The 26,094-nt window shown below is 36.9% G+C and overlaps 2 protein-coding genes across 4 annotated transcripts in view; one reads left to right on the forward strand and one right to left on the reverse strand.

The window, feature by feature from the left end:
• LOC120426748 (transcription factor sox-2) overlaps positions 1 to 26,094 on the forward strand; it is a 175,323-nt gene that overhangs the window by 93,743 nt on the left and 55,486 nt on the right. The window lies entirely within an intron of this gene.
• On the reverse strand, positions 18,594 to 20,472 carry LOC120426754 (angiopoietin-related protein 6-like). The gene is made up of 4 exons (XM_039591529.2): positions 20,339 to 20,472; positions 20,054 to 20,239; positions 19,100 to 19,996; positions 18,594 to 19,045 (listed from the first exon to the last, which is right to left on the reverse strand). Exons 1-4 carry the CDS (start codon positions 20,452 to 20,454, stop codon positions 18,916 to 18,918), a joined length of 1,329 nt encoding a protein of 442 aa, XP_039447463.2. The 5' UTR covers positions 20,455 to 20,472; the 3' UTR covers positions 18,594 to 18,915.

Consider the following 26,094-nt stretch of genomic DNA (forward strand, 5'->3'; position numbering starts at 1 on the left):
TTATTGGTTCTAAGATAAATCTAAGAGCAACTATCTGAAGAAGGAAAAATTCCTTTGGAAATTAAATTTTATAATTTTTGATTTGGATGCAACTTTATGTTTACCTTTTCTATGACCACATTAGTCATTTTGCATAATTAGTTTTCCCACGCAAGTTTTCATGCAAACTTTCAAAAAAACTTTTAAAATGAAAGTTGTCCAAACAACGAGGCTTCCGTCATCAGGGGTGTAGTTGGGTCTGGGAAGTGAGATTTTGACAATTTTCAGCATTTTTGTATAACCCAATTTCACCCCCAGACCCAATGTTACATCTGATAACGGATTAAAATAACAATATGCTTAAAAAAACTTACCCAATTTTCAGTTCATCTTTTTACACAAAAAAAAACTAGATTGCGCAAAATAGCCATTTTTGAATATCTCATTTTTGTACACGTTATTTCTTAAGCTATACCATTAGGGTGTAAAAACAAAATTGAAGCAATTTTTCAGTTTATTTTGGGGTCCTAAACAACTCCCCAAAGTTTGAGAACGATTGGTTCAGTCCTCACTTTGCGCAAAGCGATTCAATTTTCCATGTAAATTTATATGTGAAACATCAATTTTTTTTAATTTTGATATTTTTAAAAATACGCATTTCCCGCTAATATCATAACCGGACTCATATTTTGATGCTCTGGATCTCTCTGTGTATGGTGCTAACTTGCTCCTATAAAAAAATACAGCGTGTTCAAAACTCGTCTAAAATGTGTTTTTTGCTCGAAAGGCACATTTTAGACGAGTTTTGATGACGCTGTATCTTCTTTCAGGAGCAAGTTAGCACCATACTCTCTTCGGGAAAGTTGTAGAGCACGAATCCGGGTTTTATATAGCGTGAAAGGTGGATTTTGGAAATATCAACATAAAAAAAATGTTTTTTTTTTATTTACAAATTTCCATAGAAAATTGAATCGCTTTGGCCAAACATTGGGGAGTTGTTTAGGACGCTATAAGGAAGCAAAAAGTTGATGTGCTCACTAAATTTGGACAGCTTTATTTTTTTCATATAATTATATTACACCCTACTGTTGCGAATAGTCGAATAATCCACACACCGTTTTGAGGGCAGCTTGTTTCAGTCAGCTTCAAAGCTGTAATTTATTCAAATTTATTATTATTTAGGTTAAATGTTTAGATTAACTCACTTTTACAGTGTTGAACTAAAACTAGAGTTTCTTCTAAACTAATTCGTAACAATATAAACTAAACTTGGCATGTACCAATAACTAAATCGAAACCTTCTCCTTTCTTGGGCTGAAATTAATTATCCTCCCTTTGACCTTGATCTTTTCAGTCTGTCAAATACGTCGAGGGAGTACACAGTAACGCACGATACTTGCGGCAACACCCTACTTTGGCAAATGCTGGTTAAAAAAAATATTTTGATTTTTTTTACATGGATGTAAATATAATTTGCAATTTAAAAGATCTTATCATAAATTTCAATATCGATCACCGTCCTCTAATTTGTTATTTTATTTTTTGATAACTTGACTTTTTTGAACCGTAAAACTCATGATCAAGCTTGACTATTTTATAAAATATGTTTTGAGAAAAGGGCTAAAAACATTTATTTTTGATCATACTAAATGTTTGTGTTGATTTGGAAAAATACTAATATATTTTAAAAGTTGGACTAATTTACAATACTTTTATTATTTTACATTTCAAATCGGACATAAATTTGCTAGCTTATCGTCCTTTATAAATTCAACATTAGTTTGATGATGTAAAAAAAAAACGTTTTTTGTGTGATTTTCTCTCGGAGGCTGCATCTCAGCAACCATGGTCTAATCTTCAATATTTTTAAAGCATTTTGTTAGAAAATTTTCTAATCATTTCAAAAAAAATATATCCGGTGACGCCAAGCGAAGAAAATCTCGAAAAAATACTTATGCTTTAGCTCAATAAAATAAATTTCAAAAGATGGCTTTATGTCATTTGAAACTTATTAGCCATACCTAAAACTTTGCCAAAGACACCAAATCAATCAGAAACTTACAGAATTTTGAATATTTCACTAGAATTTTTAACATGAAAAAAATCTCTTTTTTGCCCGCCCTTGTTCTAAATGATCTCTTCTAAAGATGTTGCGATCCAGAAAAAGTATAACATCGTACAACATTAAAAAAATACTGGAACAATATAAAAAAAATCTTCAATTTTTAATTTATTCTTGTTTCAGGGATGTTAAAAATGATATCAAATTTGTATGCAAAATTATTTTAACAACATTTTCTTTGGAAATGTCATTGGAATTCTGGAACGCATAACAGAATAAACATTAACTTTATCAGCAAGCAAATACGATGTGACAAAATATACTGGACGATTTTTTTTTTTCAATAAGGCCATTGCAAACCCTAAAAAAGGTTTTGTTAACCTCCTTCAAACATTTTAAAAAATCACGGTAGAGAACAAATTAGGCCGTTGCAAATATTTTTCAAAGTTTATGTCGCCCCCCCCCCCCCCCCCTTCAAAAAGGTCTGAAAAATCAGGGGGCAAAACAATATTTTTACATAAAAACTTCAAAATTTCCATGAAAATAGTTAGTCTAATCAACTGAAAACAATTAAAATGCATTTTTCTGCATTGATAATCATATTAAGCATGTTTGGGCTTGTTTAAAAATGTTACGAATTTTTATGAAATCCCAATGTACAACAACGCAAAAAAATTATTTTTCGAAAAAAATAAAACTTTCGTCAATAGGGTATATGACCCTATTTTGGACCTAGTACCTATTTTGGACCTATTTTTATTGATCGAGGTAGTTCAGGCTTTTAAAGTACAAATTCACTGAATCCATCCAACAGAAAGTGTAAGCAGGATCGTTTTGTAGCTTACCTCTTCCAAAAATGTTAACATTTTTGATTATTTCCGCTTTTTCAGCCACTTTTTTCAATGCCATTTGTATTTCCTACCATTTTCCTAGCACATCGATTAGGTCCAAATTTTCCGGCCTCGTTGCTTATCGGATTTGGCTTACGACACCTTGATGATTTTTTCTGTTTTGCACTGACACCAAGCAATTTCGTCCGGTTTCCGAGCAATGTAACTGTTGTCTATTTAATGCTTTTATGTTTTTCGTCACTAAACCATTGAAATAACTATTCTATTATCGAAAAAAACTCAATTCAAAATATTTTTTCAAATCACCTGCGTTGGATCAGTTTTTGGAGCTACTTTGCCGTCGGTTCAAGGCTATCACCAACACATGTATAAAGAGGTGTTGCCAGTTTTGTTTATCAATGTTTCGATATTTCATTGAAATTAATTGAAATTTTTTAATTTAATATTTTGAAATTGCAGTCCTTTACTGTAATTATTTGAAAGAAATCAAAGTTTTAAAAAGCAAATGATTAACAGCAACAACAAAAATATGTTTTTCAAACGATAAAATTGCAAATTGATGATAGAGATTTGGATGATTGTTAGGACCGATTGCAAAGGATCCCAAAATTTAAACTGATGTTGATTTATTTTTGTCTTGACATCATTATCACCAATTTAGCTGCACATATTTTTAAATTTTGCTTCAAAAAATGCAAACTGGCTACCCTGTTGGAATTGAAGGGGAAACGATTGAAAAACCTAAAGGGCCTAGTTCATTAAATCGTCAGCTGTCACCGTGACAGGAGCTGTCAACATTGCTTACGAGTGGTTTTTGAAAAAGTCGTATGAATTAAATTAATAAATCTTGAGTTCGTTTTAAAAAGGTTCTAAGTGCTAGTTTTAAACAAATCAATTTTTCGATCAGTTCTCGATCAATTTGTGAATTATAAATAAAAAAAGGTGCAGGTGGTTATGTTACACATGACCAGTATGACAAAGAACTTTGCAAGATGATTGTTGAAATTTTCGATTAGAATGTCCGGTCCAAATTCCCCCCTTATAATAACCGTCCTATCGAACTAAGGGGACGGAAATTGCAAGTGGAGCTGAAATAGAAATCGAAGTGAAATCAATTTACTTTCCTTCACCACTCGAAAGTTACCAAGATGCGGAAATGTTTTTGCAAGGCTGTTGCAAGCAATCGGCGGCAGTAAAGGAAATTTGAACAGCAGACATTAAAAACTACCCTTTACAGGGCTCTTAATGATTACGAGATAGTTATTCTAAATTTCCAGAAACAGATTTTCACAGTGGCACAAAAAAATGTGCATTGCAGTAGTCTATTTATTACTTCCTGCCTAATAAGCAATATATTTTAACTGCTTAGCATTAGCATATTTGAACTGCTTAATTTCAGATAATGGCCAAATGCAACTTTTTATGTCCAGTATCAAAAATCATTAAGTTTGATACCCATATTGCCCCAACTCTCACGGTCCGGCAAATGTCCCCTCATCGGAACATCCCCGGGGCCTCCGGCCACTTCGGATTGTGGCCACTACTGCCAAAATGTCAAATTTCATGACCGGTATCAAAAACCATTAGGTTTGATACCCATATTGCCCCAACTCTTACGGTCCAGCAAATGTCCCCCCATCGGAACATCCGCGGGGCCTCCGGCCACTCCGGATTGTGGCCACTACTGCCGAAATGTCAAATTTCATGTCCAGTATCAAAATCCTTAAAGTTTGATACCCATATTGCCCCAACTCTTACGGTCCGGCAAATGTCCCCCCATCGGAACATCCGCGGGGTCTCCGGCCACTCCGGATTGTGGCCACTACTGCCAAAATGTCGAATTTAATGTCCGGTATCAAAAACCATAAAGTTTGATACCCATATTGCCCCAACTCTTACGGTCCAGAAAATGTCCCCCCATCGGAACATCTGCGGGGCCTCCGGCCACTCCGGATTGTGGCCACTACTGCCGAAATGTAAAATTTCATGCCCAGTATCAAAAACCATAAAGTTTGATACCCATATTACCCCAACTCTTACGGTCCGGCAAATGTCCCCCCATCGGAACATCCGCGGGGCCTCCGGCCACTCCGGATTATGGCCACTACTGCCAAAATGTCAAATTTCATGTCCGGTATCAAAAACCATAAAGTTTGAACCCATATTGCCCCAACTCTTACGGTCCGGCAAATGTCCCCCCATCGGAACATCCCCGGGGCCTCCGGCCACTTCGGATTGTGGCCACTACTGCCAAAATGTCAAATTTCATGACCGGTATCAAAAACCATTAGGTTTGATACCCATATTGCCCCAACTCTTACGGTCCAGCAAATGTCCCCCCATTGGAACATCCGCGGGGCCTCCGGCCACTCCGGATTGTGGCCACTACTGCCGAAATGTCAAATTTTATGTCCAGTATCAAAATCCTTAAAGTTTGATACCCATATTGCCCCAACTCTTACGGTCCGGCAAATGTCCCCCCATCGGAACATCCGCGGGGCCTCCGGCCACTCCGGATTATGGCCACTACTGCCAAAATGTCAAATTTCATGTCCGGTATCAAAAACCATAAAGTTTGATACCCATATTGCCCCAACTCTTACGGTCCGGCAAATGTCCCCCCATCGGAACATCCCCGGGGCCTCCGGACACTCCAGGTGGTGGCCACTACTGCCAAAATGTCAAATTTCATGTCCAGTATCAAAATCCCTAAAGTTTGATACCCATATTGCCCCAACTCTTATGGTTCCGCAAATGTCCCCTTATCGGAACATCCCCGGAGCCTCCGGCCACTCCGGATTGTGGTCACTACTGCCGAAATGTCAAATTTCATGTCCGGTATCAAAAACCATTAAGTTTGATACCCATATTGCCCCAACTCTTACGGTCCGGCAAATGTCCCCCCATCGGAACATCCGCGGGGCCTCCGGCCACTCCGGATTGTGGCCACTACTGCCGAAATGTAAAATTTCATGCCCAGTATCAAAAACCATAAAGTTTGATACCCATATTCCCCCAACTCTTACGGTCCGGCAAATGTCCCCCCATCGGAACATCCGCGGGGCCTCCGGCCACTCCGGATTGTGGCCACTACTGCCAAAATGTCAAATTTCATGTCCGGTATCAAAAACCATAAAGTTTGATACCCATATTGCCCCAACTCTTACGGTCCGGCAAATGTCCCCCCATCGGAACATCCCCGGGGCCTCCGGACACTCCAGGTGGTGGCCACTACTGCCAAAATGTCAAATTTCATGTCCAGTATCAAAATCCCTAAAGTTTGATACCCATATTGCCCCAACTCTTATGGTTCCGCAAATGTCCCCTTATCGGAACATCCCCGGGGCCTCCGGCCACTCCGGATTGTGGTCACTACTGCCGAAATGTCAAATTTCATGTCCGGTATCAAAAACCATTAAGTTTGATACCCATATTGCCCCAACTCTTACGGTCCGGCAAATGTCCCCCCATCGGAACATCCGCGGGGCCTCCGGCCACTCCGGATTGTGGCCACTACTGCCGAAATGTAAAATTTCATGCCCAGTATCAAAAACCATAAAGTTTGATACCCATATTCCCCCAACTCTTACGGTCCGGCAAATGTCCCCCCATCGGAACATCCGCGGGGCCTTCGGCCACTCCGGATTGTGGCCACTACTGCCGAAATGTCAAATTTCATGTCCGGTATCAAAAACCATAAAGTTTGATACCAATATTGCCCCAACTCTTACGGTCCGGCAAATGTCCCCCCATCGGAACATCCCCGGGGCCTCCGGCCACTCCAGGTGGTGGCCACTACTGCCAAAAAGTCAAATTTCATGTCCAGTATCAAAATCCCTAAAGTTTGATACCCATATTGCCCCAACTCTTATGGTTCCGCAAATGTCCTCTTATCGGAACATCCGCGGGGCCTCCGGCCACTCCGGATTGTGGTCACTACTGCCGAAACATCAAATTTCATGTCCGGTATCAAAATCCCTAAAGTTTGATACCCATATTGCCCCAACTCTTATGGTTCCGCAAATGTCCTCTTATCGGAACATCCCCGGGGCCCCCTGGCCACTCCAGGTGGTGGCCATTACTGCCAAAATGTCAAATGTCATGTCCAGTATCAAAATCCCTAAAGTTTGATACCCATATTGCCCCAACTCTTATGGTTCCGCAAATGTCCCCTTATCGGAACATCCCCGGGGCCTCCGGCCACTCCAGGTGGTGGCCACTACTGCCGAAATGTCAAATTTCATGCCCAGTATCAAAAACCATAAAGTTTGATACCCATATTGCCCCAACTCTTACGGTCCGGCAAATGTCCCCCCATCGGAACATCCGCGGGGCCTCCGGCCACTCCAGGTGGTGGCCACTACTGCCAAAATGTCAAATTTCATGTCCAGTATCAAAATCCCTAAAGTTTGATACCCATATTGCCCCAACTCTTACGGTTCGGCAAATGTCCCCCCATCGGAACATCCCCGGGGCCTCCGGCCACTCCGGATTGTGGTCACTACTGCCGAAACATCAAATTTCATGTCCAGTATCAAAATCCCTAAAGTTTGATACCCATATTGCCCCAACTCTTATGGTTCCGCAAATGTCCTCTTATCGGAACATCCCCGGGGCCTCCGGCCACTCCAGGTGGTGGCCATTACTGCCAAAATGTCAAATGTCATGTCCAGTATCAAAATCCCTAAAGTTTGATACCCATATTGCCCCAACTCTTATGGTTCCGCAAATGTCCCCTTATCGGAACATCCCCGGGGCCTCCGGCCACTCCAGGTGGTGGCCACTACTGCCAAAATGTCAAATTTCATGTCCAGTATCAAAAACCATAAAGTTTGATACCCATATTGCCCCAACTCTTACGGTCCGGCAAATGTCCCCCCATCGGAACATCCGCGGGGCCTCCGGCCACTCCGGATTGTGGCCACTACTGCCGAAATGTCAAATTTCATATCCAGTATCAAAAACCATAAAGTTTGATACCCATATTGCCCCAACTCTTACGGTCCGGCAAATGTCCCCCCATCGGAACATCCGCGGGGCCTCCGGCCACTCCGGATTATGGCCACTACTGCCAAAATGTCAAATTTCATGTCCGGTATCAAAATCCCTAAAGTTTGATACCCATATTGCCACAACTCTTACGGTCCGGAAAATGTTCCCCCATCGGAACATCCGCGGGGCCTCCGGCCACTCCAGGTGGTGGCCAGTTCCAATGATCGACTCACGCGACCGGCATGTCTTAGCTGGTCCTTGCCTCCAAGCCATCTGCTCCCGGACCTCCAGGCCGTCTGCTACCGGGCCACCAGGCCATCTGCTTCTGATGTGTCCTCGTCGTCGTCCAGCAATAGAATGAATTTTCGGGACCGACCGAGCCGAGTTTTGTTGGCTCGTCGACGATCCGAAAATTATGAGGTGGAGTGGGGGAGATTTTAGATACATCAATCTCACGTCTCTCGATCGACTGATTGGGAAACGTTCGTTCATCCAACCAGCGTGCACCAAAAAGAGGGGAAATTTGCCGAGAGGGGAATTCGTCACGTAACGTTTTCGCTTCGCGAAAATTTTGGATTGACACCACGTATAGAAACCTTAGGACAAAGTTCTTTGTCAAAATGCTTTAAATTGTCATCTGCACGTCTTTTAAATCTTTTATAAAATCAAATAAGTGTCGGAGACAGAGATGAAATAATCACAAAACAATCAATTTTGCTTGCGAACTTTTTTCACCCGCGAAAGAGAGAGGAGGCAAATCACGCAAAAGAAAATCGCTCCCGAACTTCTAAAAGAAAATCATTCTGCTGATGATTTTTTGTGAATTTCCTTGTCAGCACCACTTAAAAATATTCATTTCACTTTGTTTACACATATTGCCCATCTACAAAATGTGACAGGTCATTTTTCGACGTGTGACGTTACACTTGCAAGTGTAGTAGTGATGGTGTTAACTATAATTAAGAAAATGTTTATAAATAGCATTATTTTAATCGTCTCAAAGTGTCATGATTTTCTCAATGAACATGATTTTGAATCGTAAAACGGAATGCATTTTCGGAATCTTTGGACAATCTTCTACTAGGAAAAGGTAAAATAAGTTTGTAAATAATAAATATTATTAAATATTATTTGTTTCTGATACATAATTCAAAATAATCTCCTAATTTAAAGGCATTTTCATTAAAACAAAATGAATATAAAATGTAAAAACTTTTGATTCATTCTTTGAATTCAGTTAAACAAGTAATATAAATCTATAATTTAATGAACAAAACTAATTTCAACGAATTTTACGCAAAGTTCAGAATTTTTAACAATTTTACCTAAAATTTATATGTATTATGTTAAAAAGCTTATAAACATAGTTAACTAAATATTGACATAAATGATTTTCTTAAAAATTATATCAGCAACCTAAGTGATGGTAAGTTCGAAGTAAAAATAATGTTTGAACACCTCAAATCTGCTTTTAACAAGACAAACTATGACTATCAAAGGCACCCTGGTATTCAAACAAATATTTTTTCAAATATTACATTGTTTTTAACAGGGCTGCGGAGTCGGGTCATATTTCAAACGACTCCGACTCCGGCTTTCTCAGATTAGCCGACTCCGACTCCGGCTCCGGCTTTCAATAAATGGTTGGCTCCGACTCCGACTCCGACTCCTGCCTACCAACTCTAGCCGACTCCGACTCCGACTCCAGCTTTCAACAAATGGTTGGCTCCGACTCCGACTCCGACTCCGGCCTACCAACTCTAGCCGACTCCGACTCCGACTCCGACTCCAGCTTTCAACAAATGGTTGGCTCCGACTCCGACTCCGACTCTACATATTTTTAAATGTTTCAAAAGTTAGTTAACTATTATTAGTTAATTATTTTTAAAACATTGATAAAGAGGATTATTTAAATACTCTCTAAGCGTCATGTTTTTCTCAAGAAAAATAAGTTAAGTAAAAGTAAAGAAAGTAAATAAACGGAAAAAAAGTTTCTAGGTTACAAATTTTATACGTTATGGAAACAGAAATCAAAAAAATATCTTCAGTTTTAGAGGCATTTTGAGAAGAACAGTTTTGTAAGTAAATTTGGATTTATTAGCTTAACCTCAAATTTGAAAATATTTTTTTCAAAGCTAATAAATTTAAATATTAAATTGTTATTTTTGAATGAATAACTAAAAGAAGCCTTAATGATCTATTGAACAATAAAATTCAATTTGCTCACTTTCAGGCTAACATTTGTAAGAAGCACAGTGACAGGCACCTTGTTTTTCAAATGACAATTTTAAACGAAACATTTTTTTTAATTTTTAATTCAATTTTAAAATTTTGCGTACTTTAAAAAGGAGGTTCACGATACTTCGTGAAACCTAAAACGAAGCTTTATGAATGATCTTGCGCCTCCATTATAATATATGAAAAAACTTAAAATATAATAAAAAACAAATATCCACAAGTAAAATATTTTCTAGGTCACAAATATTTCATTTTTTTAAGGTACATTGATATGCAATGATTATCACCTTCCGTCATATTGGCGTGGGACATACAGTATGAGAAAATTCGTACCAGTTAATAATATATTGATTTTGTTTTTTTATAATATTTGAAAAATAAATTAAAATCCTATATTTTGTTCTATACATTTTTTTATTAGTTTATTTTTGTACTGAATTCTTGAGATTTGTTCAACGATAATTTGCAACGATATCAAAATAGTTTACCTAAAATCAACATCAACAATCAATGATTATTTCAAAATTTGTTGCAACTTATTTTGATATTTTTTGATAGTTTCAATTATTTTAAATGCAACACTTTGATTTGCTTGTACTCACACCCAAACGGCGGTCGCATGATTTTGATTCATGGCGGCATGAAAGTATATCAGAATCTGCATGAAAACTGTCCTCATGCATTTTTTGCGATGTAGGGGTATGACATTTTTGCCCGTTACCGACAATTATCGACATTACCGACGGCTTTATCAGAACGAGGATTGAACCACCAACTTCTTAGTTATTGATCCGACACTCTACCACAGTGCCATGGACGCTAAATGAAAAATGAGTGGAAGAGCACCAACATATGCTTCTCTTTGGAGTGTTGCTCGGGGATGGGCCAGCATTATATGTGTTGGTGAGAACTGCAGATCGCTGAAATGTTTACACGTGGGCAAAAATGATCTACGGGCTTGCTGCAAAAAATGTTATAAAATGTGACATTTTCTGCAGCAAATCCACTGTTGCAGATTTTGAGATATATTTTTCCTTTGGGTGTGATTATAGTGTAATAACACAATTAGAGCTTTTCAATCACAATAAAAAGCTTCAAAAACATAATGGCATCTGTCTTCATTGTTTAATCATATTGGAACTTAAGCTCTGCGAAAAATTTAGAACCTTTTTTCATTGTAACTTGTTATGTATCTCTGTCATTCATTTAATTTTAAGTTAAGGTGTTTTTATTGCGACTAATAACGGGTTGCGACTAATAACGGGTTGTCTTTTATGTTCTAATGCTTGAACAACTAGGTCGTAAGAATACGAAAATTTTAAATAGGACAGAGACCTGCTAAAGATGCGTGAGTTTCCATTCAATATAATTAAAACACGTTTTCAAATTCAAATCCATTGTTTTATCATAATTATTTAATTTCTGAAATAAATATTTTCCAAATTATAATCGTGGATAGGCCCTTTGGTTTATCAAACCGAGTTTTTTGTAAGTGTGCGTGTTGCCTCCGCACGCCGCAATTCGAGTTGTCCAAATTTTAACCAATCAGAGTGTGGGTCCAAAATAGGTTCAGCGATGTCTCCAAAATACATTCAATAAGTCCAAAAAGCATCCAAAAAATGTTTTACTTGAAATGCTTATTACAATGAAATGGTTAAATTATTTCCAAATTTCAATAGTACACTTTGTTAAGCATAAATTAAGGCACAAAACAATCCTGAAACGAGCCAAATTAGTTAGACCGTTCCTGAGAACAATGCGAAATGTGTTGACGCTTTGCATAGTAGGTCCAAAATAGGGCCATATACCCTACTTAGATATTTTGGAAATTAATGATGGCAAAACGGCTGGACAGATGTATAATGCATTTTACACCACTTTTTCAATAAAAATGTTGAAAGCATGGCTTGTAATTTTATTTTTTTAAACCTTTTGCCATCGGTTGTTAACTATTGAGATTACATTTTTGTAACGTTTTTGCTTTTTGGTAAAATAATTTTTGAATAAAAAAATTTCAAGATGTTGTAAGAAACTTGATATTTGAAATTCACTCTACTTAGCAAATGTAAGCAAATTGAATACATTTTTAAGTGTAAAAATCGGAATTGCAGTTTACGTTACATTTATATTTTCAAGAAAATTGTTTCTTCTAGACAAAAAGGTTACAAAATAACAAATACTGTTTTTATTTACGTTTAAAAAAAATGTGAGCGAAAAACATCCTTGAAAAAACCATAGAAATGCTGGCAAAATACTTCATTATTTTCTTTTTGCCTTCCTCACTGAGGTAAGGCTATAATCCTGCTCTAAAAATGAACTTTGTATAAATACGTCGTAGACCCACCTTCATGTATACATATTAGAGTGTAACAAAAATGACTTTTTGGCGGGCATTCAGGGGTTTGTTCAGGTGGGCATACTGAGCCTAAATCCCAAATATGAGCTTGATTGGACGTAACAGGAGCTGGCGCTCCGCCCTTCAATTTTAAATGGGATTTAACCCGTAAAAAAGATTTTTTCAAAAATGTCACTTTTTGAGGCATATTGGCCACCAATACGTTTACCAAAAACATCACTGGCGTGTAGGCTAGATCCTTGTGCATCTTTTGGTATATATAACATTGAAGTTTGGAGTATCCTGGAGCTCGGTACAGACGTTCAAAGTTTGGCATTTTTTCGAAAAATCGGCCTCGGCAAAAAAGATATGCGTCGCACCTCGCGACGCCCGAGACGCCATTTGATTTTGCTGGGACCAATTTTTCGAAAATATGCCAAACTTTGAAGGTCTGTACCGAGCACCAGGATGCTGTTATATATACCAAAAGATGCGCAAGGATCTGGCCTATACGCCAGTGTTGTTTTTGGTAAACGCATTGGTGGCCAAAATGCCCCAAAAAGTGACATTTTTGAAAAAATCTTTTTTTACGGGTTAAATCCCATTTAAAATTGAAGGGCGGAGCGCCAGCTCCTGTTACGTCCAATCAAGCTCATATTTGGGATTTAGGCTCAGTATGCCCACCGGAACAAACCCCTGAATGCCCGCCAAAAAGTCATTTTTGTTACATCCTAATACATATCGACTCAGAATCGAAAACTGAACAAATGTCTGTGTGTATGTGTGTGTGTATGTGTGTGTATGTGTGTGTGTGTGTGTGTGTGTGTGTGTATGTATGTATGTGACCAACAAACTAGCTCACGTTTCTCGGCACTGGCTGAACCGATTTGACCCAAACTTGTTGCAGTCGACTTGGTTTAGGGTCCCATAGATCGAGTTTTATACAGATTGAAGTTTCGATAAGTAGTTCAAAAGTTATGTATAAAAATGTGTTTTCACATATATCCGGATCTCACATAAATGTATATAAACTATGTCCGGGTCCATCATCCAACCCATCGTTGGTTAGGTTATCAGAAGACCTTTTCAACGAGCCTAAAACATTGAAGATCTGGCAACCCTGTCTCGAGATATGCCCACTTAAGTGATATTGATGTACTTTTTGGAAGCCGGATCTCACTTAAATGTATGTAAACTATGTCCGGATCCACCATCCGACCCATCGTTGGTTAGGTTATCAAAAAACCTTTCCAACGAGTTCAAAACATTGAAGATCTGGCAACCCTGTCTCGAGATATCCCGACTTAAGTGATATTGATGTACTTTTTGGAAGCCGGATCTCACTTAAATGTATGTAAACTATGTCCGGGTCCACCATCCAACCCATCGTTGGTTAGGTTATCAAAAGATCTTTCCAACGAGTCCAGAACATTGAAGATCTGGCAACCCTGTCTCGAGATATGGCCACTTAAGTGACATTTATGTACTTTTTTGAAGCCGGATCTCACTAAAATGTATGTAAACTATGTCCGGATCCACCACCCAACCCATCGTTGGTTAGATTATCAGAAGACCTTTCCAACGAGTTCAAAACATTGATGATCTAGCAACCCTGTCTTGAGGTATGGCCATTTAAGTGATATTTATGTACTTTTTTATTCCGGATCTTAAAAATAAATGATTTTTTTGTACAATTCCATCATATCAGCCATTGTTGTTAATAAGTGAGGAAGGCTCCAACCACATAGGTGGATTAAGTTAGTTTTTTAGTTCATAAATGGATAAATTTAAGTTTTTTTACAATTCCGAAACAGGTTGTTCGGCTCTTCTTACAAACGATGCATTTATATAGTTATCAAGACTGCTAGACATTTAAGACTTTTCCTGAAAACGTTGAATATTACAGCAATAAGTACAGCAATATTCAAGCAAAGAAACAGTGTCATATAAAATTCTTAAAAAGTTACTCAATTGCGTAATTATTTCTCAACCACGACGTAAACAAATCCAACAAATCCTACCGAGGGCAAGTGTAGCAGTTGGTGTTGTTTACTTTCCAGTAACAATTTCCACGCCAATTGAAATGACAACACTGACGACGATGACGACACCCTTCCCCCTATTATTCGGGTTTTATTTGCGTGGAAAATGACACCCTTCGCTCTTCTTCTTTTTATCACTTTTTTAGGGAGTAACAGCGTGGGAAGGGAATTTTCAGTTGGAAATAGAATTTTTTTTCCTCTCAGTTTTGAAGTGATTTCCAAACAAAAATGTTTGTTATCCCAGTTGAAGTTGGCGCAAGCGGAAAAATAAATTACAAATTTAAACTTTAAAATGTTTTCCCTTTCTTCGATGGGTAAACATTGCGATAGGAAAAAAAAGATAAACCAAGATCAGCTCGTCTAGCTCGTTCGTGGGAAATCCGCCGGGACCGGGACGAAATCGGTTCGAATCGGGTAATGGGGCTGCTAGCTTCCGACGGGTTTGGATGTGAACGGAGTTCAATCGGGCTGTTCTGAACAAGTGGTTGCGCGCCCAAATTGAGCCGTAACGTGGCGTGAAAATCGTTCGCCCGACGAATCTTCCCGAGGCCTCGAAGATCCGCGTGGATCAGGCGTGCAATTAAATGATGTTTCAATTTTATCCCAATTTTCGGGGAATCGATGCCGGGATGATTCTCGGGCTGGATGAAGTCATCGGATTTAAGTGGATTTAAACGGACCAGTTTAGCACCCTGCTTCCAAGCTGTTGCTGGGTTGCCGGGAAGGGTAATCGAAACGGATTTTCTGGGTAGCATGAGTCAGTGGAAATCACGGATGGGACGCGACGCGGTTCTGGGATCGGGATCTGGAATCGGTTAATCGGGGGTGCTGGAGCTACCGTTTTTATCGGTTTAATTTGTGGGAGTTGGTTTGGAATTAGGCGGTGGAGAGATAATTGATTCTCGTTAAATTTTGTATCGATGTCAGGTTTAGTGATTATAGGTTGTTTTGAGGTTTGGAAAGGCAACGTAAACATAAAACAATTAAATTTTGACTATAGAATGATTTGGTCGAGCCTTACTGCTGGATTCAAGTTCCTAATAAATATACTGAATTTGTTACAAACGTTTTCAAATGCGGATGTCATATAGAGAATCGGCTGTACCAGACCCTCTCCGATTTCAATGTAACTTTGTAGGCATGTTATCCTTAGCTAATATAAGCCATTTTTGTATATATTAAGCCTTTTGCACACGAGAATAACATTTGAGAAGGGGTTCGTTTTAAAATGTTTTTTTTTTGTATTTTGCACCCAAAACTGGCAGCGCTAGTCCGAGAGAATGATGGTCTCGAGTCGAGAGAATAGTGGTACCATTCACGGACGCAGAGAACACAGCTCGATATGGGCGATAGAACTACACAGAAAAAAAAATCAATTCTCGAAACCGTGAAGTCAGTTCACGATTATGAGAACCACGAAGGAATATATTCACGTTTATGGTGCAAATGCACCATACTCATGAATAAATTCCTTCGTGGATCTCACATTCGTGAACTTAATTCACGATTACGGAAATTGATTTTTTTTTCTGTGTATCCGTCAAACAAAAAACCAAAAGTGTCGACAACGGGAATCGAACCAGAGACCTTTGACAAACCAATCCAATGACTTAGCTGCCTCGGCCACCACAGCTTGGTGACCAAGGAGAAGTCAGAAGTCGATGTATGACACTTGTTGGAGATTTATTGATTCAACTAACGAATGAACTCATTTGTTATGATGGTGTGAGTTGGTACCATTATTCTATCGATTTTGGCACTGAGCCCTCAATAAATTTTGAGAGAACGATTATCTCGATTCTGAATTTTGGGTGTGTAATTTAAAAATTACAGTATCTCGAAGCCGTTGCATCGTATCAAAAAGTGGTCAAAGACAAACGTGTAGAAAATTTGACGGGCTTTCAGAAAAAAAAAACACTGAAAGAAAAAAATATGCCAGATTCATGAGATTGTTTTATTTATTTATTTTTTTCGTTCAAATTTGTTGAGGAAAAAGTCTAAGATGCTACAAAAAGAATCATGAAAAATGCAGTATGGAGCGACTCTCTTTAAGAAAAACTTAAAATCATTAACAAAAAAAGGTTTTTTTAAACGGTCTAAAATCTGAAGTTTAAATGTCAAATTTTCAAAAACTAAACGCGGTAGTCTATTCTCCAGACAATTTTACATAATTTTCTCCATATTGATCACTGTCCTATTTCGAATCCTAGTAAAGGGGAAGTTGATGCAAGACGACCATATGAGGCAATTTTGATTATTTCCAATATGAGGAATTCTTGCTAGCAATGCAATTAGTTGATTCTACTACCACATAACCGAGAAAACGACGTAAACGCATGCTCCGTTGCTGAATGAAGTTTTTTTTCAAAACCTTAGTTTTCTCATAATATTTGGAAAGTACAAAATGAGGCTTAAGGTTTGTTTTTAGGGTCATTTTAATCAAAATTCTTTTTTTTCTAGATCGATAGTGTCCCTACCAATGACTTGCTCCTATTATAAAGTATGATTTAACTTTTGGTTATTTTTGTTGAGAGCTTTTAAAAAATCTTGTTCAGGTGGGGCAATAGGGTGGAATCTAGTTATATCGGAAAATTGAAAATGATAAAAATCCAATCAGCAACACATTTTTTAAGTCCCTTTTGAGGTCCCAAGTAATCCCCAAAAATTTGGTAGTGATTGGTTAAGCCCACGATTGGCGCAAAGCGAATGACATTTGTATGGAAATTACTATGGGAAAACTTGCATTTTCACATTTTTGAATTTATAAAATTCATGTTTTATTCTTTTATGAAACAAATGCCGTAGAAGTATAGCCCTGGATGTCCCGAACAACTCTCCCAAAGACAGTATGGTGCTAAAGTGTGTCACAAAAAAGATACAGAGTTTTAAAAGTAAAGGGCAAGTGTACCATATGGATTTTTTAGTATGGAAAAAATACGAATTGCTGCAACAACATATTTTATTGGGAAATAAATACATAAAGTACTTTAAAACTGATAAACAGTTGTAAAAAAAATGTCCGTGCAAAATATAGTGATATTATGAAAATTTACTATTTATCATCTAAGTAGAATTTTTTCGTTAAAGCGATCCATTTTTAGTAAAATATTATTATTTAATCTAAAAATGAAAGAAGCGTTTCAAATACATTCTAATCTGATGTATCTAAGTGATACCAGTTCAATTGTTAGCAAATTTATATGTTGTTTCATGCATTGTTCCTCTTGCCCCAACGAGTTGTTCGTCTTGCCCCACTAGTTGAGTAGAACGTAGGGAAATTAAAAAGTTAAAATCGTTTTTTTACATTAAAAAACAAGATTTTTTTAAAATTATTTTATCAAAGTCTTAGTTAAGACCTGGAAGAAGATGATTATTAAAGAATCCGACAGATTTTTTAACGGGTTATAACGAGCATTTTTTTAGCTTGTTACACTTGCCCCACTTTCCGCTAAAGCAGTTTTAAAAATTAAATTGTTAAAAAATATATATTTTTTGTGGTTTTTGGCAATTTCTATAGTGAGACATATTTTTTTCGAATAAAACAATGGTATTTTCTGTTAAAACAAAAATAATTTGAAATGAATCATATTTATGACAATTTTGAGTCAATACAATTATGCAATTATCGACAAAATACCTATTCTGTTTATATTATTTTATAATTAGTCATATAATTTATTGAAACAGTAGAATCTTGGATACAGTTTACATGCCAAATGATTATTTCGATCTCAAAGCCATTGAAGCCATTTTTCTTTCAATTTCACAAATGTAAAATTTAAAAATCAATTTTAGCAGTCGTAAGCAATGAACTACAATTCAGCAGATTTGTTTTTTATTTTTCATTTTTAATTTAAGTTAAACAAAGCTTATTTCATTACCGTATAAGCTAGCTTGTTGGCCTGAGGATACGTCTAATTAACAAAAATATTATGACCAAAGTAACAAATGAAAACAAAAGGAACAGATAAAAAAAAACTAAATTGATCGATTTGGTGTCTTGGACAAAATAACATTTAAAATTGTGAAATTTTCCATCTTAATAAACACATTTTTGTGTATACTTAAATCTTAAAATATTCAAACAAACCAGAGAGATTTCAAATATCTTTTCACCAAACCCTATTTTCAAACAATTTCGCTCAGTACAAACAATTTGACCAGTTGGACCCCTCAAAGTAAACAAAACTTTCCAGTGACATAACAGAAGGACATGTATTTGCTCAGATGACAGAGGCAGTTCCCCTTGTTTGCTTGCCTAATGTGAGAAATTTCGATTCGGTTTTGTTTACCTTTCTCACTTGGACATTTGCGGCCTCTTCTTTTGCCTCAGGGCTGACTGATGTTTGTTCTGTGTCCAAACAGGTGCTTTATTACATTCATTTATTTGGGTGTTTGGAAAAATTGTCACACAAACTAAAGTTCTCGAATCATCATTCGAACCGTTTTCAGTGGCGATCGATTCTGATTCACTGCACCGTTGAAAGTTCCCCACCAAATGCCTTGCTGTCCCTTTCCGTGACCGTAGATTCCGTTTAAGTTATTTCTAAAAATCGCAATAAAATTTATCATCATGATTGATTTTTGTCTCTCAACTTACCTGTAAATACTATTACCACAATCGTAGTGCCAAAATCCACTGGCCAACGTTTCAGCACATTCCGGAAAGCTTCCTCCCCTCAAATCAACCGTCGCAAACGCCGCATCAAAGTACCTTCCCATCGCGTCCCCAGCCGTCCCCGTAAAGATCGATCCCAACCTCAACCTGTACCCTAACGTCTCGTCCTCCACCTTGATGTAGTTATACCTCGCGTAAGCCGCGATCCCCCCAAAATCCTCCATCTCGATCAGAAGCTCCGAATCTTGCAGCGTTAGCTGCACGAGGCTTTCCAACCCGAGCCAATACTCGCCGCGAGCATCGCCGAACCCGTTCCGGTAGTCGACCCAACTACGGTTGAAGTTGACAGTGCCGTCCAGCCGACTCTGAAACACCATCCAGCCACCTCCGTGGCGATCCATTTGACAGAGTGCCTCTAGGGTGGCACCGCTTTTGAGGGTTATGGTGTGAACGCCGGAAGTAGTGGCGTTCTTGCAAGAGGAATCTAGGGTTGGGTTGGGATTAGGTGTGGTACTAGAAGTTTTTGGTTTGCACGTTGTTGTAGGTTTAATAGTTGGGGTGGTTGATGTAGGTTCCAGTGTAGTACTAGTTGCTTGTGTCGATGTAGTACTAGTTGCTGGCATCTGCGTAGTACTAGTTGGGATGGGATTCGTGGCGGTACTTGTTGTTTCTGGTGTAGTACTAGTTGGGGTGGTTTGTGGCAAACTGGTTGTTATTTCCGTAGAGTGCTCGGTAGTAGAAGGTAGCGTTGAGGTTGGCAGTGGACTCTCCGAGGTAACTGGTGGCAGCATAGGTCCTTGACATCTCGGAATCAGTTCAAAGTACAAATCTCTCAAAGCGTCATGATTGGCACAGAAATGCTGGTTGGCCATTATGGTACTGCAATAATGTCTTCTGATCAAACAATGTTTTAAACATTTGATAATTTCAACTTACTCTGATTGATTAGTCACGTGAGATAGATTTCCCACAATATTTGCCTGATTGATTTCCAAAACCTTCATGGACTCCTCAACGTGGCCAACAATCCAAGATAGTTGGTCCATCGATTGCCGCAGCGCTTGTTGCTCGACTATCAATTGCTCGATTTGTTCGTTGCTTTCCAGGGACATCGCGTTCAACCTTTGTATCGATGTGTAAGTTATATTACCATGAAATTCATCGAACATATTTTTTTTTTGTATTTATTTAGGACTTTTTAAAACATATTCAGAAACTTACCTTAAATGAAGATCACGAACAAGCTCTTCCAACTTTGCGCTAGTTTCTGCCACAACAGTTCTTGAAACTGCAACTAGCAAGGCTAGTACAAATAATTTTAGAATAAAATTTGTCATTTTGTTCGGATAAAGATGTAGTTGACGATTGACGGTAAACGGAACAAATACCTACCTTTTTAAAGTGGAAGTTGATAAGATTTATGGATCAATTAGCTTATCTTAATTTCATGTCACAAAAAATACACCGCTCGTCACAGAGAAAAAACTGACATGAAGTAATTTTGAATGAAATTTCTGGAAATCTTCAAACCAGGACATAAAAAATTTAAAAGCGAGTCCACGAACAGGGCATACCCCTTTGTATGGGACGTCGTTTGGACCTCACCAATCTGCCTGAAATTTTCAGGGGTTGTTTGTACATATATAACTAGCATCTGACCAAAATATGAGCACTCTAGGTCAACGGGAAGTGGGGCAAATCGGGACACAAAGTTTGATGGTTCAAAAACGTCAAAAATCTTAAAATGGCTATAACTTAGGCAAAATTCAATTTAATTTCAAAATTCAAAATGCATCTAAAAGGGCTTGAAAAATGCAACAAAATGCAGGGTAGAACATCTCAATTGGTTATTTCTAAAGGGAGTTATTGGCATTTTAGTGAAAAAATAGCATAATTTTCAAACTCAAATAAAAAAGTGTTCCATCCAGATATCAACTCGGTTCGACCTGCAGCTTGTAGAGGACATCTGGGACTACCATCTGAGACTGAGAACGCTTTGGGTAAGGCAGTTTAACATATTAAATGGACACTTTTACTTTTAGTGATTTTTTTGGTTGTAAATTTTTGCTCGGGGGACCCCTTAGATCCCATTTCTTGGTGATAATTTTATCATATTCGTGTTCCTGAGACAATTTTACAATAGAAACATGTATAAAAATGTGTATTTTCATCCATTGTAACCCTTTAAAAAATAAAAGTTAAAAAAAATTAAGAAGCTGCTTTTTTTCTGGTGTCATCTAGTATCCTTGGAAACGAACTTGATTTTCAATAAATGTGAATCAAAGATTTTTTTTAACTTTTATTTTTTAAAGGGTTAAAATTGATGAAAATGAACATTTTTATACATGTTTCTATTGTGAAATTGTCTCAGGAACACGAATATGATAAAATTATCACCAAAAAATGGGATCTAAGGGGTCCCCCGAGCAAAAATTTACAACCTAAAAAATCACTAAAAGTAAAAGTGTCTATTTAATATGTTGAACTGCCTTACCCAAAGCGTTCTCAGTCTCAGATGGTAGTCCCAGATGTCCTCTACAAGCTGCAGGTCGAACCGAGTTGATATCTGGATGGAACACTTTTTTATTTGAGTTTGAAAATTATGCTATTTTTTCACTAAAATGCCAATAACTCCCTTTAGAAATAACCAATTGAGATGCTCTACCCTGCATTTTGTTGCATTTTTCAAGCCCTTTTAGATGCATTTTGAATTTTGAAATTAAATTTAATTTTGCCTAAGTTATAGCCATTTTAAGATTTTTGACGTTTTTGAACCATCAAACTTTGTGTCCCGATTTGCCCCACTTCCCGTTGACCTAGAGTGCTCATATTTTTACCAGATGCTGGTTATATATGTACAAACAACCCCTGAAAATTTCAGGCAGATTGGTGAGGTCGATGCGAGATGGGTATGCTTTGCTCGTGGACTCGCTCTTAAAATTACTATAAAAAGTAAGATAAAAAGTCATACTGAACTTCACCAGAACCATTGAAATAAGAAATAAGTGATCAAAATTTTGAGTACATTAAAACGGTTTTTCCACATTTATTTGAATATAATTTAAAACCCATATAAAGAGATTTACAGAAATTTGTTGTATCGATCATGCGACAAAACAAAGAGAAATTCAAAAGTAAATACATAACGTCATGATTCGAATTCCCGGACGCTTCGAAACCCGGACACCTCATCTTGTTTTATCAATTATTTGGATATTTATAAGTTCGCATTATAAATGTCAAAAATGGGTTTCTTGATGAATTCTAACATCAACTTTCTTTTAAAGTTTGTTTGAACGCTGTAGTTAATGTCAAAACAATAAAATAAAATTATAAGATTACCAAAAATGCGAAACATTTCACGTGAAATATTTCATAGGCGTCCGAAGCACCGGGAAAAGCAGAAATTTATGGTTTTGATTTCCTTAAATTCAAGCAAATTTTTATATAAAATATCGGTTGTTTTGATGTTAACAGCATATTTGAGACCTGAAGAATGCCATTCACTGACATTTCAGTCCAAATTTGAGCGATTCATTAGCAAAAACGAGTGTCCGGAATTCGAAGCAAAATTGTCCGGATTTCGAATCAGCTTTTATCAGTGTCCAGGATTCGAAGCACAACAAGTCATTTTAATTTTCAAATTCTGATGAAAAATTGTTATAAAAGACATATTTTGCATGCATTCTCTTTAAACTGACTGTTAATACTACATCCTGATGAACTTATCACATGATATTTTGTCAGCTATAACAAAAACTAACTTAATCCACCTATGTGGTTGGAGCCTTCCTCACAACAATGGCTGTACACAAGTTTCATCTATTTTTTAGATCTGGCTTCCAAAAAGTACATCGATATCACTTAAGTGGCCATATCTCGAGACAGGGTTGCCAGATCTTCAATGTTATGCACTCGTTGGAAAGGTCTTTTGATAACCTAACCAACGATGGGTCGGATGGTGGATCCGGATATAGTTTACATACATTTAAGTGAGATCCGGCTTCAAAAAAGTACATCAATATCACTTAAGGGGCCATATCTCGAGACAGGGTTGCCAGATCTTCAATGTTTTAGACTCGTTGGAAAGTTATTTTAATAATCTAACCAACTATGGGTCGGATGATGGACCCGGACATAGTTTACATACATTTAAGTGAGATCCGGCTTCAAAAAAGTATATCAATATCACTTAAGTGGCCATATCTCGAGACAGGGTTGCCAGATCTTCAATGTTTTGGACTCGTTGGAAAGGTCTTTTGATAACCTAACCAACGATGGGTCGGATGGCAGATCCGAACTTCGTTTACATACATTTAAGTGAGATCCAAATATATGTGAAAACACATTTTTATACATAACTTTTGAACTACTTATCGAAACTTCAATCTGTATAAAACTCGATCTATGGGACCCTAAACCAAGTCGAATGCAACAAGTTCGGGTCAAATCGGTTCAGCCAGTGCCGAGAAACAGTTTGTTGGTCACATACATACATACACACACACACATACACACACACATACACACAGACATTTGTTCAGTTTTCGATTCTGAGCCGATATGTATACAAGAAGGTGGGTCTACGACGTTTTTATACGAAGTTCATTTTTAGAGCAGGATCATAGCCTTACCTCAGTGAGGAAGGCAAAATGATATGCTACTGAGTGTCCGGATTTCAAATCATGACGTTATTTAACATTTCCAAATTATTTTTTGTTAAATCCCAATAACAAGCACCCCTCATTTAAAATTTGGCCTAAAATATGAAATGAGGGAAATTATGTATTTATCGAAAATAATGCTTCATTTCAAACTATTTTTGTAACGATCACTAATTTCACAAAAAAAACATTTTTTACATTATAAATCATCAGCTATACATAACAAATCCAATTAGGTGACACTTAAAAATCTGATTTTAATCTTTTTAAATTCCTTGCGAGGCTGTATCTCAGAAACTAAATGTTCAAATTTTCAAATGTCTCAAAAAAAATTGTAGGATTTTTTCTCAGATTTTCCAAATCATTTTTTCGGAGGCGCTTTTCTTTCAAGAAATATTTGGGTCATTCCAGGTCAACTGGGTACACTTTTGGACTCGACCTTCACCGATTTGGACCAAACTTGGAGGGAACGTTCATCTATCGATAGTTAACAGAAATGCCAAGTTTGATGCTGATTGGATCATCCCTTTATTTTCGGCACCGCCATCTTTTTTGACGATTTTCTAAATAACTTTTTTTTGCTTTTAATCATAACTTTGAAACTATTTGAGAAAAAAAACTTTTGTTTAGGTTGCATTTTAAAGAAAATCGTCCAAGGATTTTGATAAAAATAAAATCTTAACCCTTAAATGCCCCCTAATAGTATATTTTAACTTTTTAAGTATTAAAATACAGATTTGACCAATTCCTTGTATTTTTTTAATTTTATCCTCATCGTGTTTCCCGGCCAATTATACATAAAATTTAATGTAAACTTCAAACTAAAATGAACTATTGGTGAGATACAGTGATTTTACTGAAAAAAATGATTTTGCGCAGCACTCGGATGAACATGGTGTACTTTTCAACAAAAAGTAATGAATCCCGCATAGTTCGTCATTTATATGTGAAAAACTTATTTGGGATTTGAATTCATAGGACAGAGTGCTGCGCAAAATCAAACTTTTTCAGTAAAATCGCTGTATCTCGCCAAAAGTTCGTTTTAGTTTGAGGTTTACATTGATTTTTATGTAAGGAATTATTGATTTTCTTTGAAAAATCCCTCCGATTAGGGATTTGGAAATTTTGTTAGAAAATTGAAAATTATTCTTTTGGCTTTGAATGTCATGTTGGGGTCATTAAAAAATCTTTTATTTTTTTTTGAATTTCAAAACTTGTTTTTTAGTCTTAATTTTAATTAAAACATTAAATTTAACATTAGTTTTAATTTTAATGTTTTAATGTTTTCATGTTTTAAATTAGTGCGCTGACCACGGGGACGCGCTGTCTTGTTTTTGCATGCTCATTTTCATTTCTATTGTTTCGCTGTTTGTGTGCTTGGGTGCTTGGTTATTATATATAGGTGAAGGGATTTTATTAAATGACCATTTTATTGCATTATTATATTAAATTGATTATATAACCACACTATATTTTACACTTAACACATTATACAAAACACATATGAAACTGTAAACAGGAGCGTTTGGTACGGTATGTCCACGCATCCTTCCTCCCCTGTAGATTCTGTGAAATGTGTTCCGTTCTCAGAATCCTCTCTGCGGTAAACACAACGTAGTAGGGCTGGCCGCTTTAATTTTTGCAATACATTTTCGGGTGTTCTCGGATGTACTGCAATTATTAATAATGACAAGAAAAGTGCTTGTGGCGTAATCTAATCACAAGACTTTCCAGCATGCTTTCATCGGACTGGCTGCGTTTGTGTTAGATTAGATTAGATTAGATTAGATTAGATTAGATTAGATTAGATTAGATTAGATTAGATTAGATTAGATTAGATTAGATTAGATTAGATTAGATTAGATTAGATTAGATTAGATTAGATTAGATTAGATTAGATTAGATTAGATTAGATTAGATTAGATTAGATTAGATTAGATTAGATTAGATTAGATTAGATTAGATTAGATTAGATTAGATTAGACTGATTTTTATGTAAAATTGGCCGGGGTGATGGTGATAAAATGAAAAAAAAAATAAAAATATACGGAATTCTAGTACTTAAAACGTTAAAATATACTATAAGTGGGCATTTAAGGGTTAAAATTTTATTTTATCGAACTCCTTGGACAATTTTCTTCAAATCAACCTGAAGAAAATCTTTTGCTCAAGTAGTTGCAAAGTTGCAAAAGGACGAAAATAAATAATAAAATGGACTTAAAAGTGGTTTTAACCGGTGACCGGTATAGACACTTTATATAATAAAATTATGGAATATTATTGAATAAATTCAATAAATTCAAAAATGATTTT

This window comes from Culex pipiens, chromosome 2, assembly GCF_016801865.2.
Source record: "Culex pipiens pallens isolate TS chromosome 2, TS_CPP_V2, whole genome shotgun sequence".
Classification (NCBI taxonomy): Eukaryota; Metazoa; Arthropoda; class Insecta; order Diptera; family Culicidae; genus Culex; species Culex pipiens.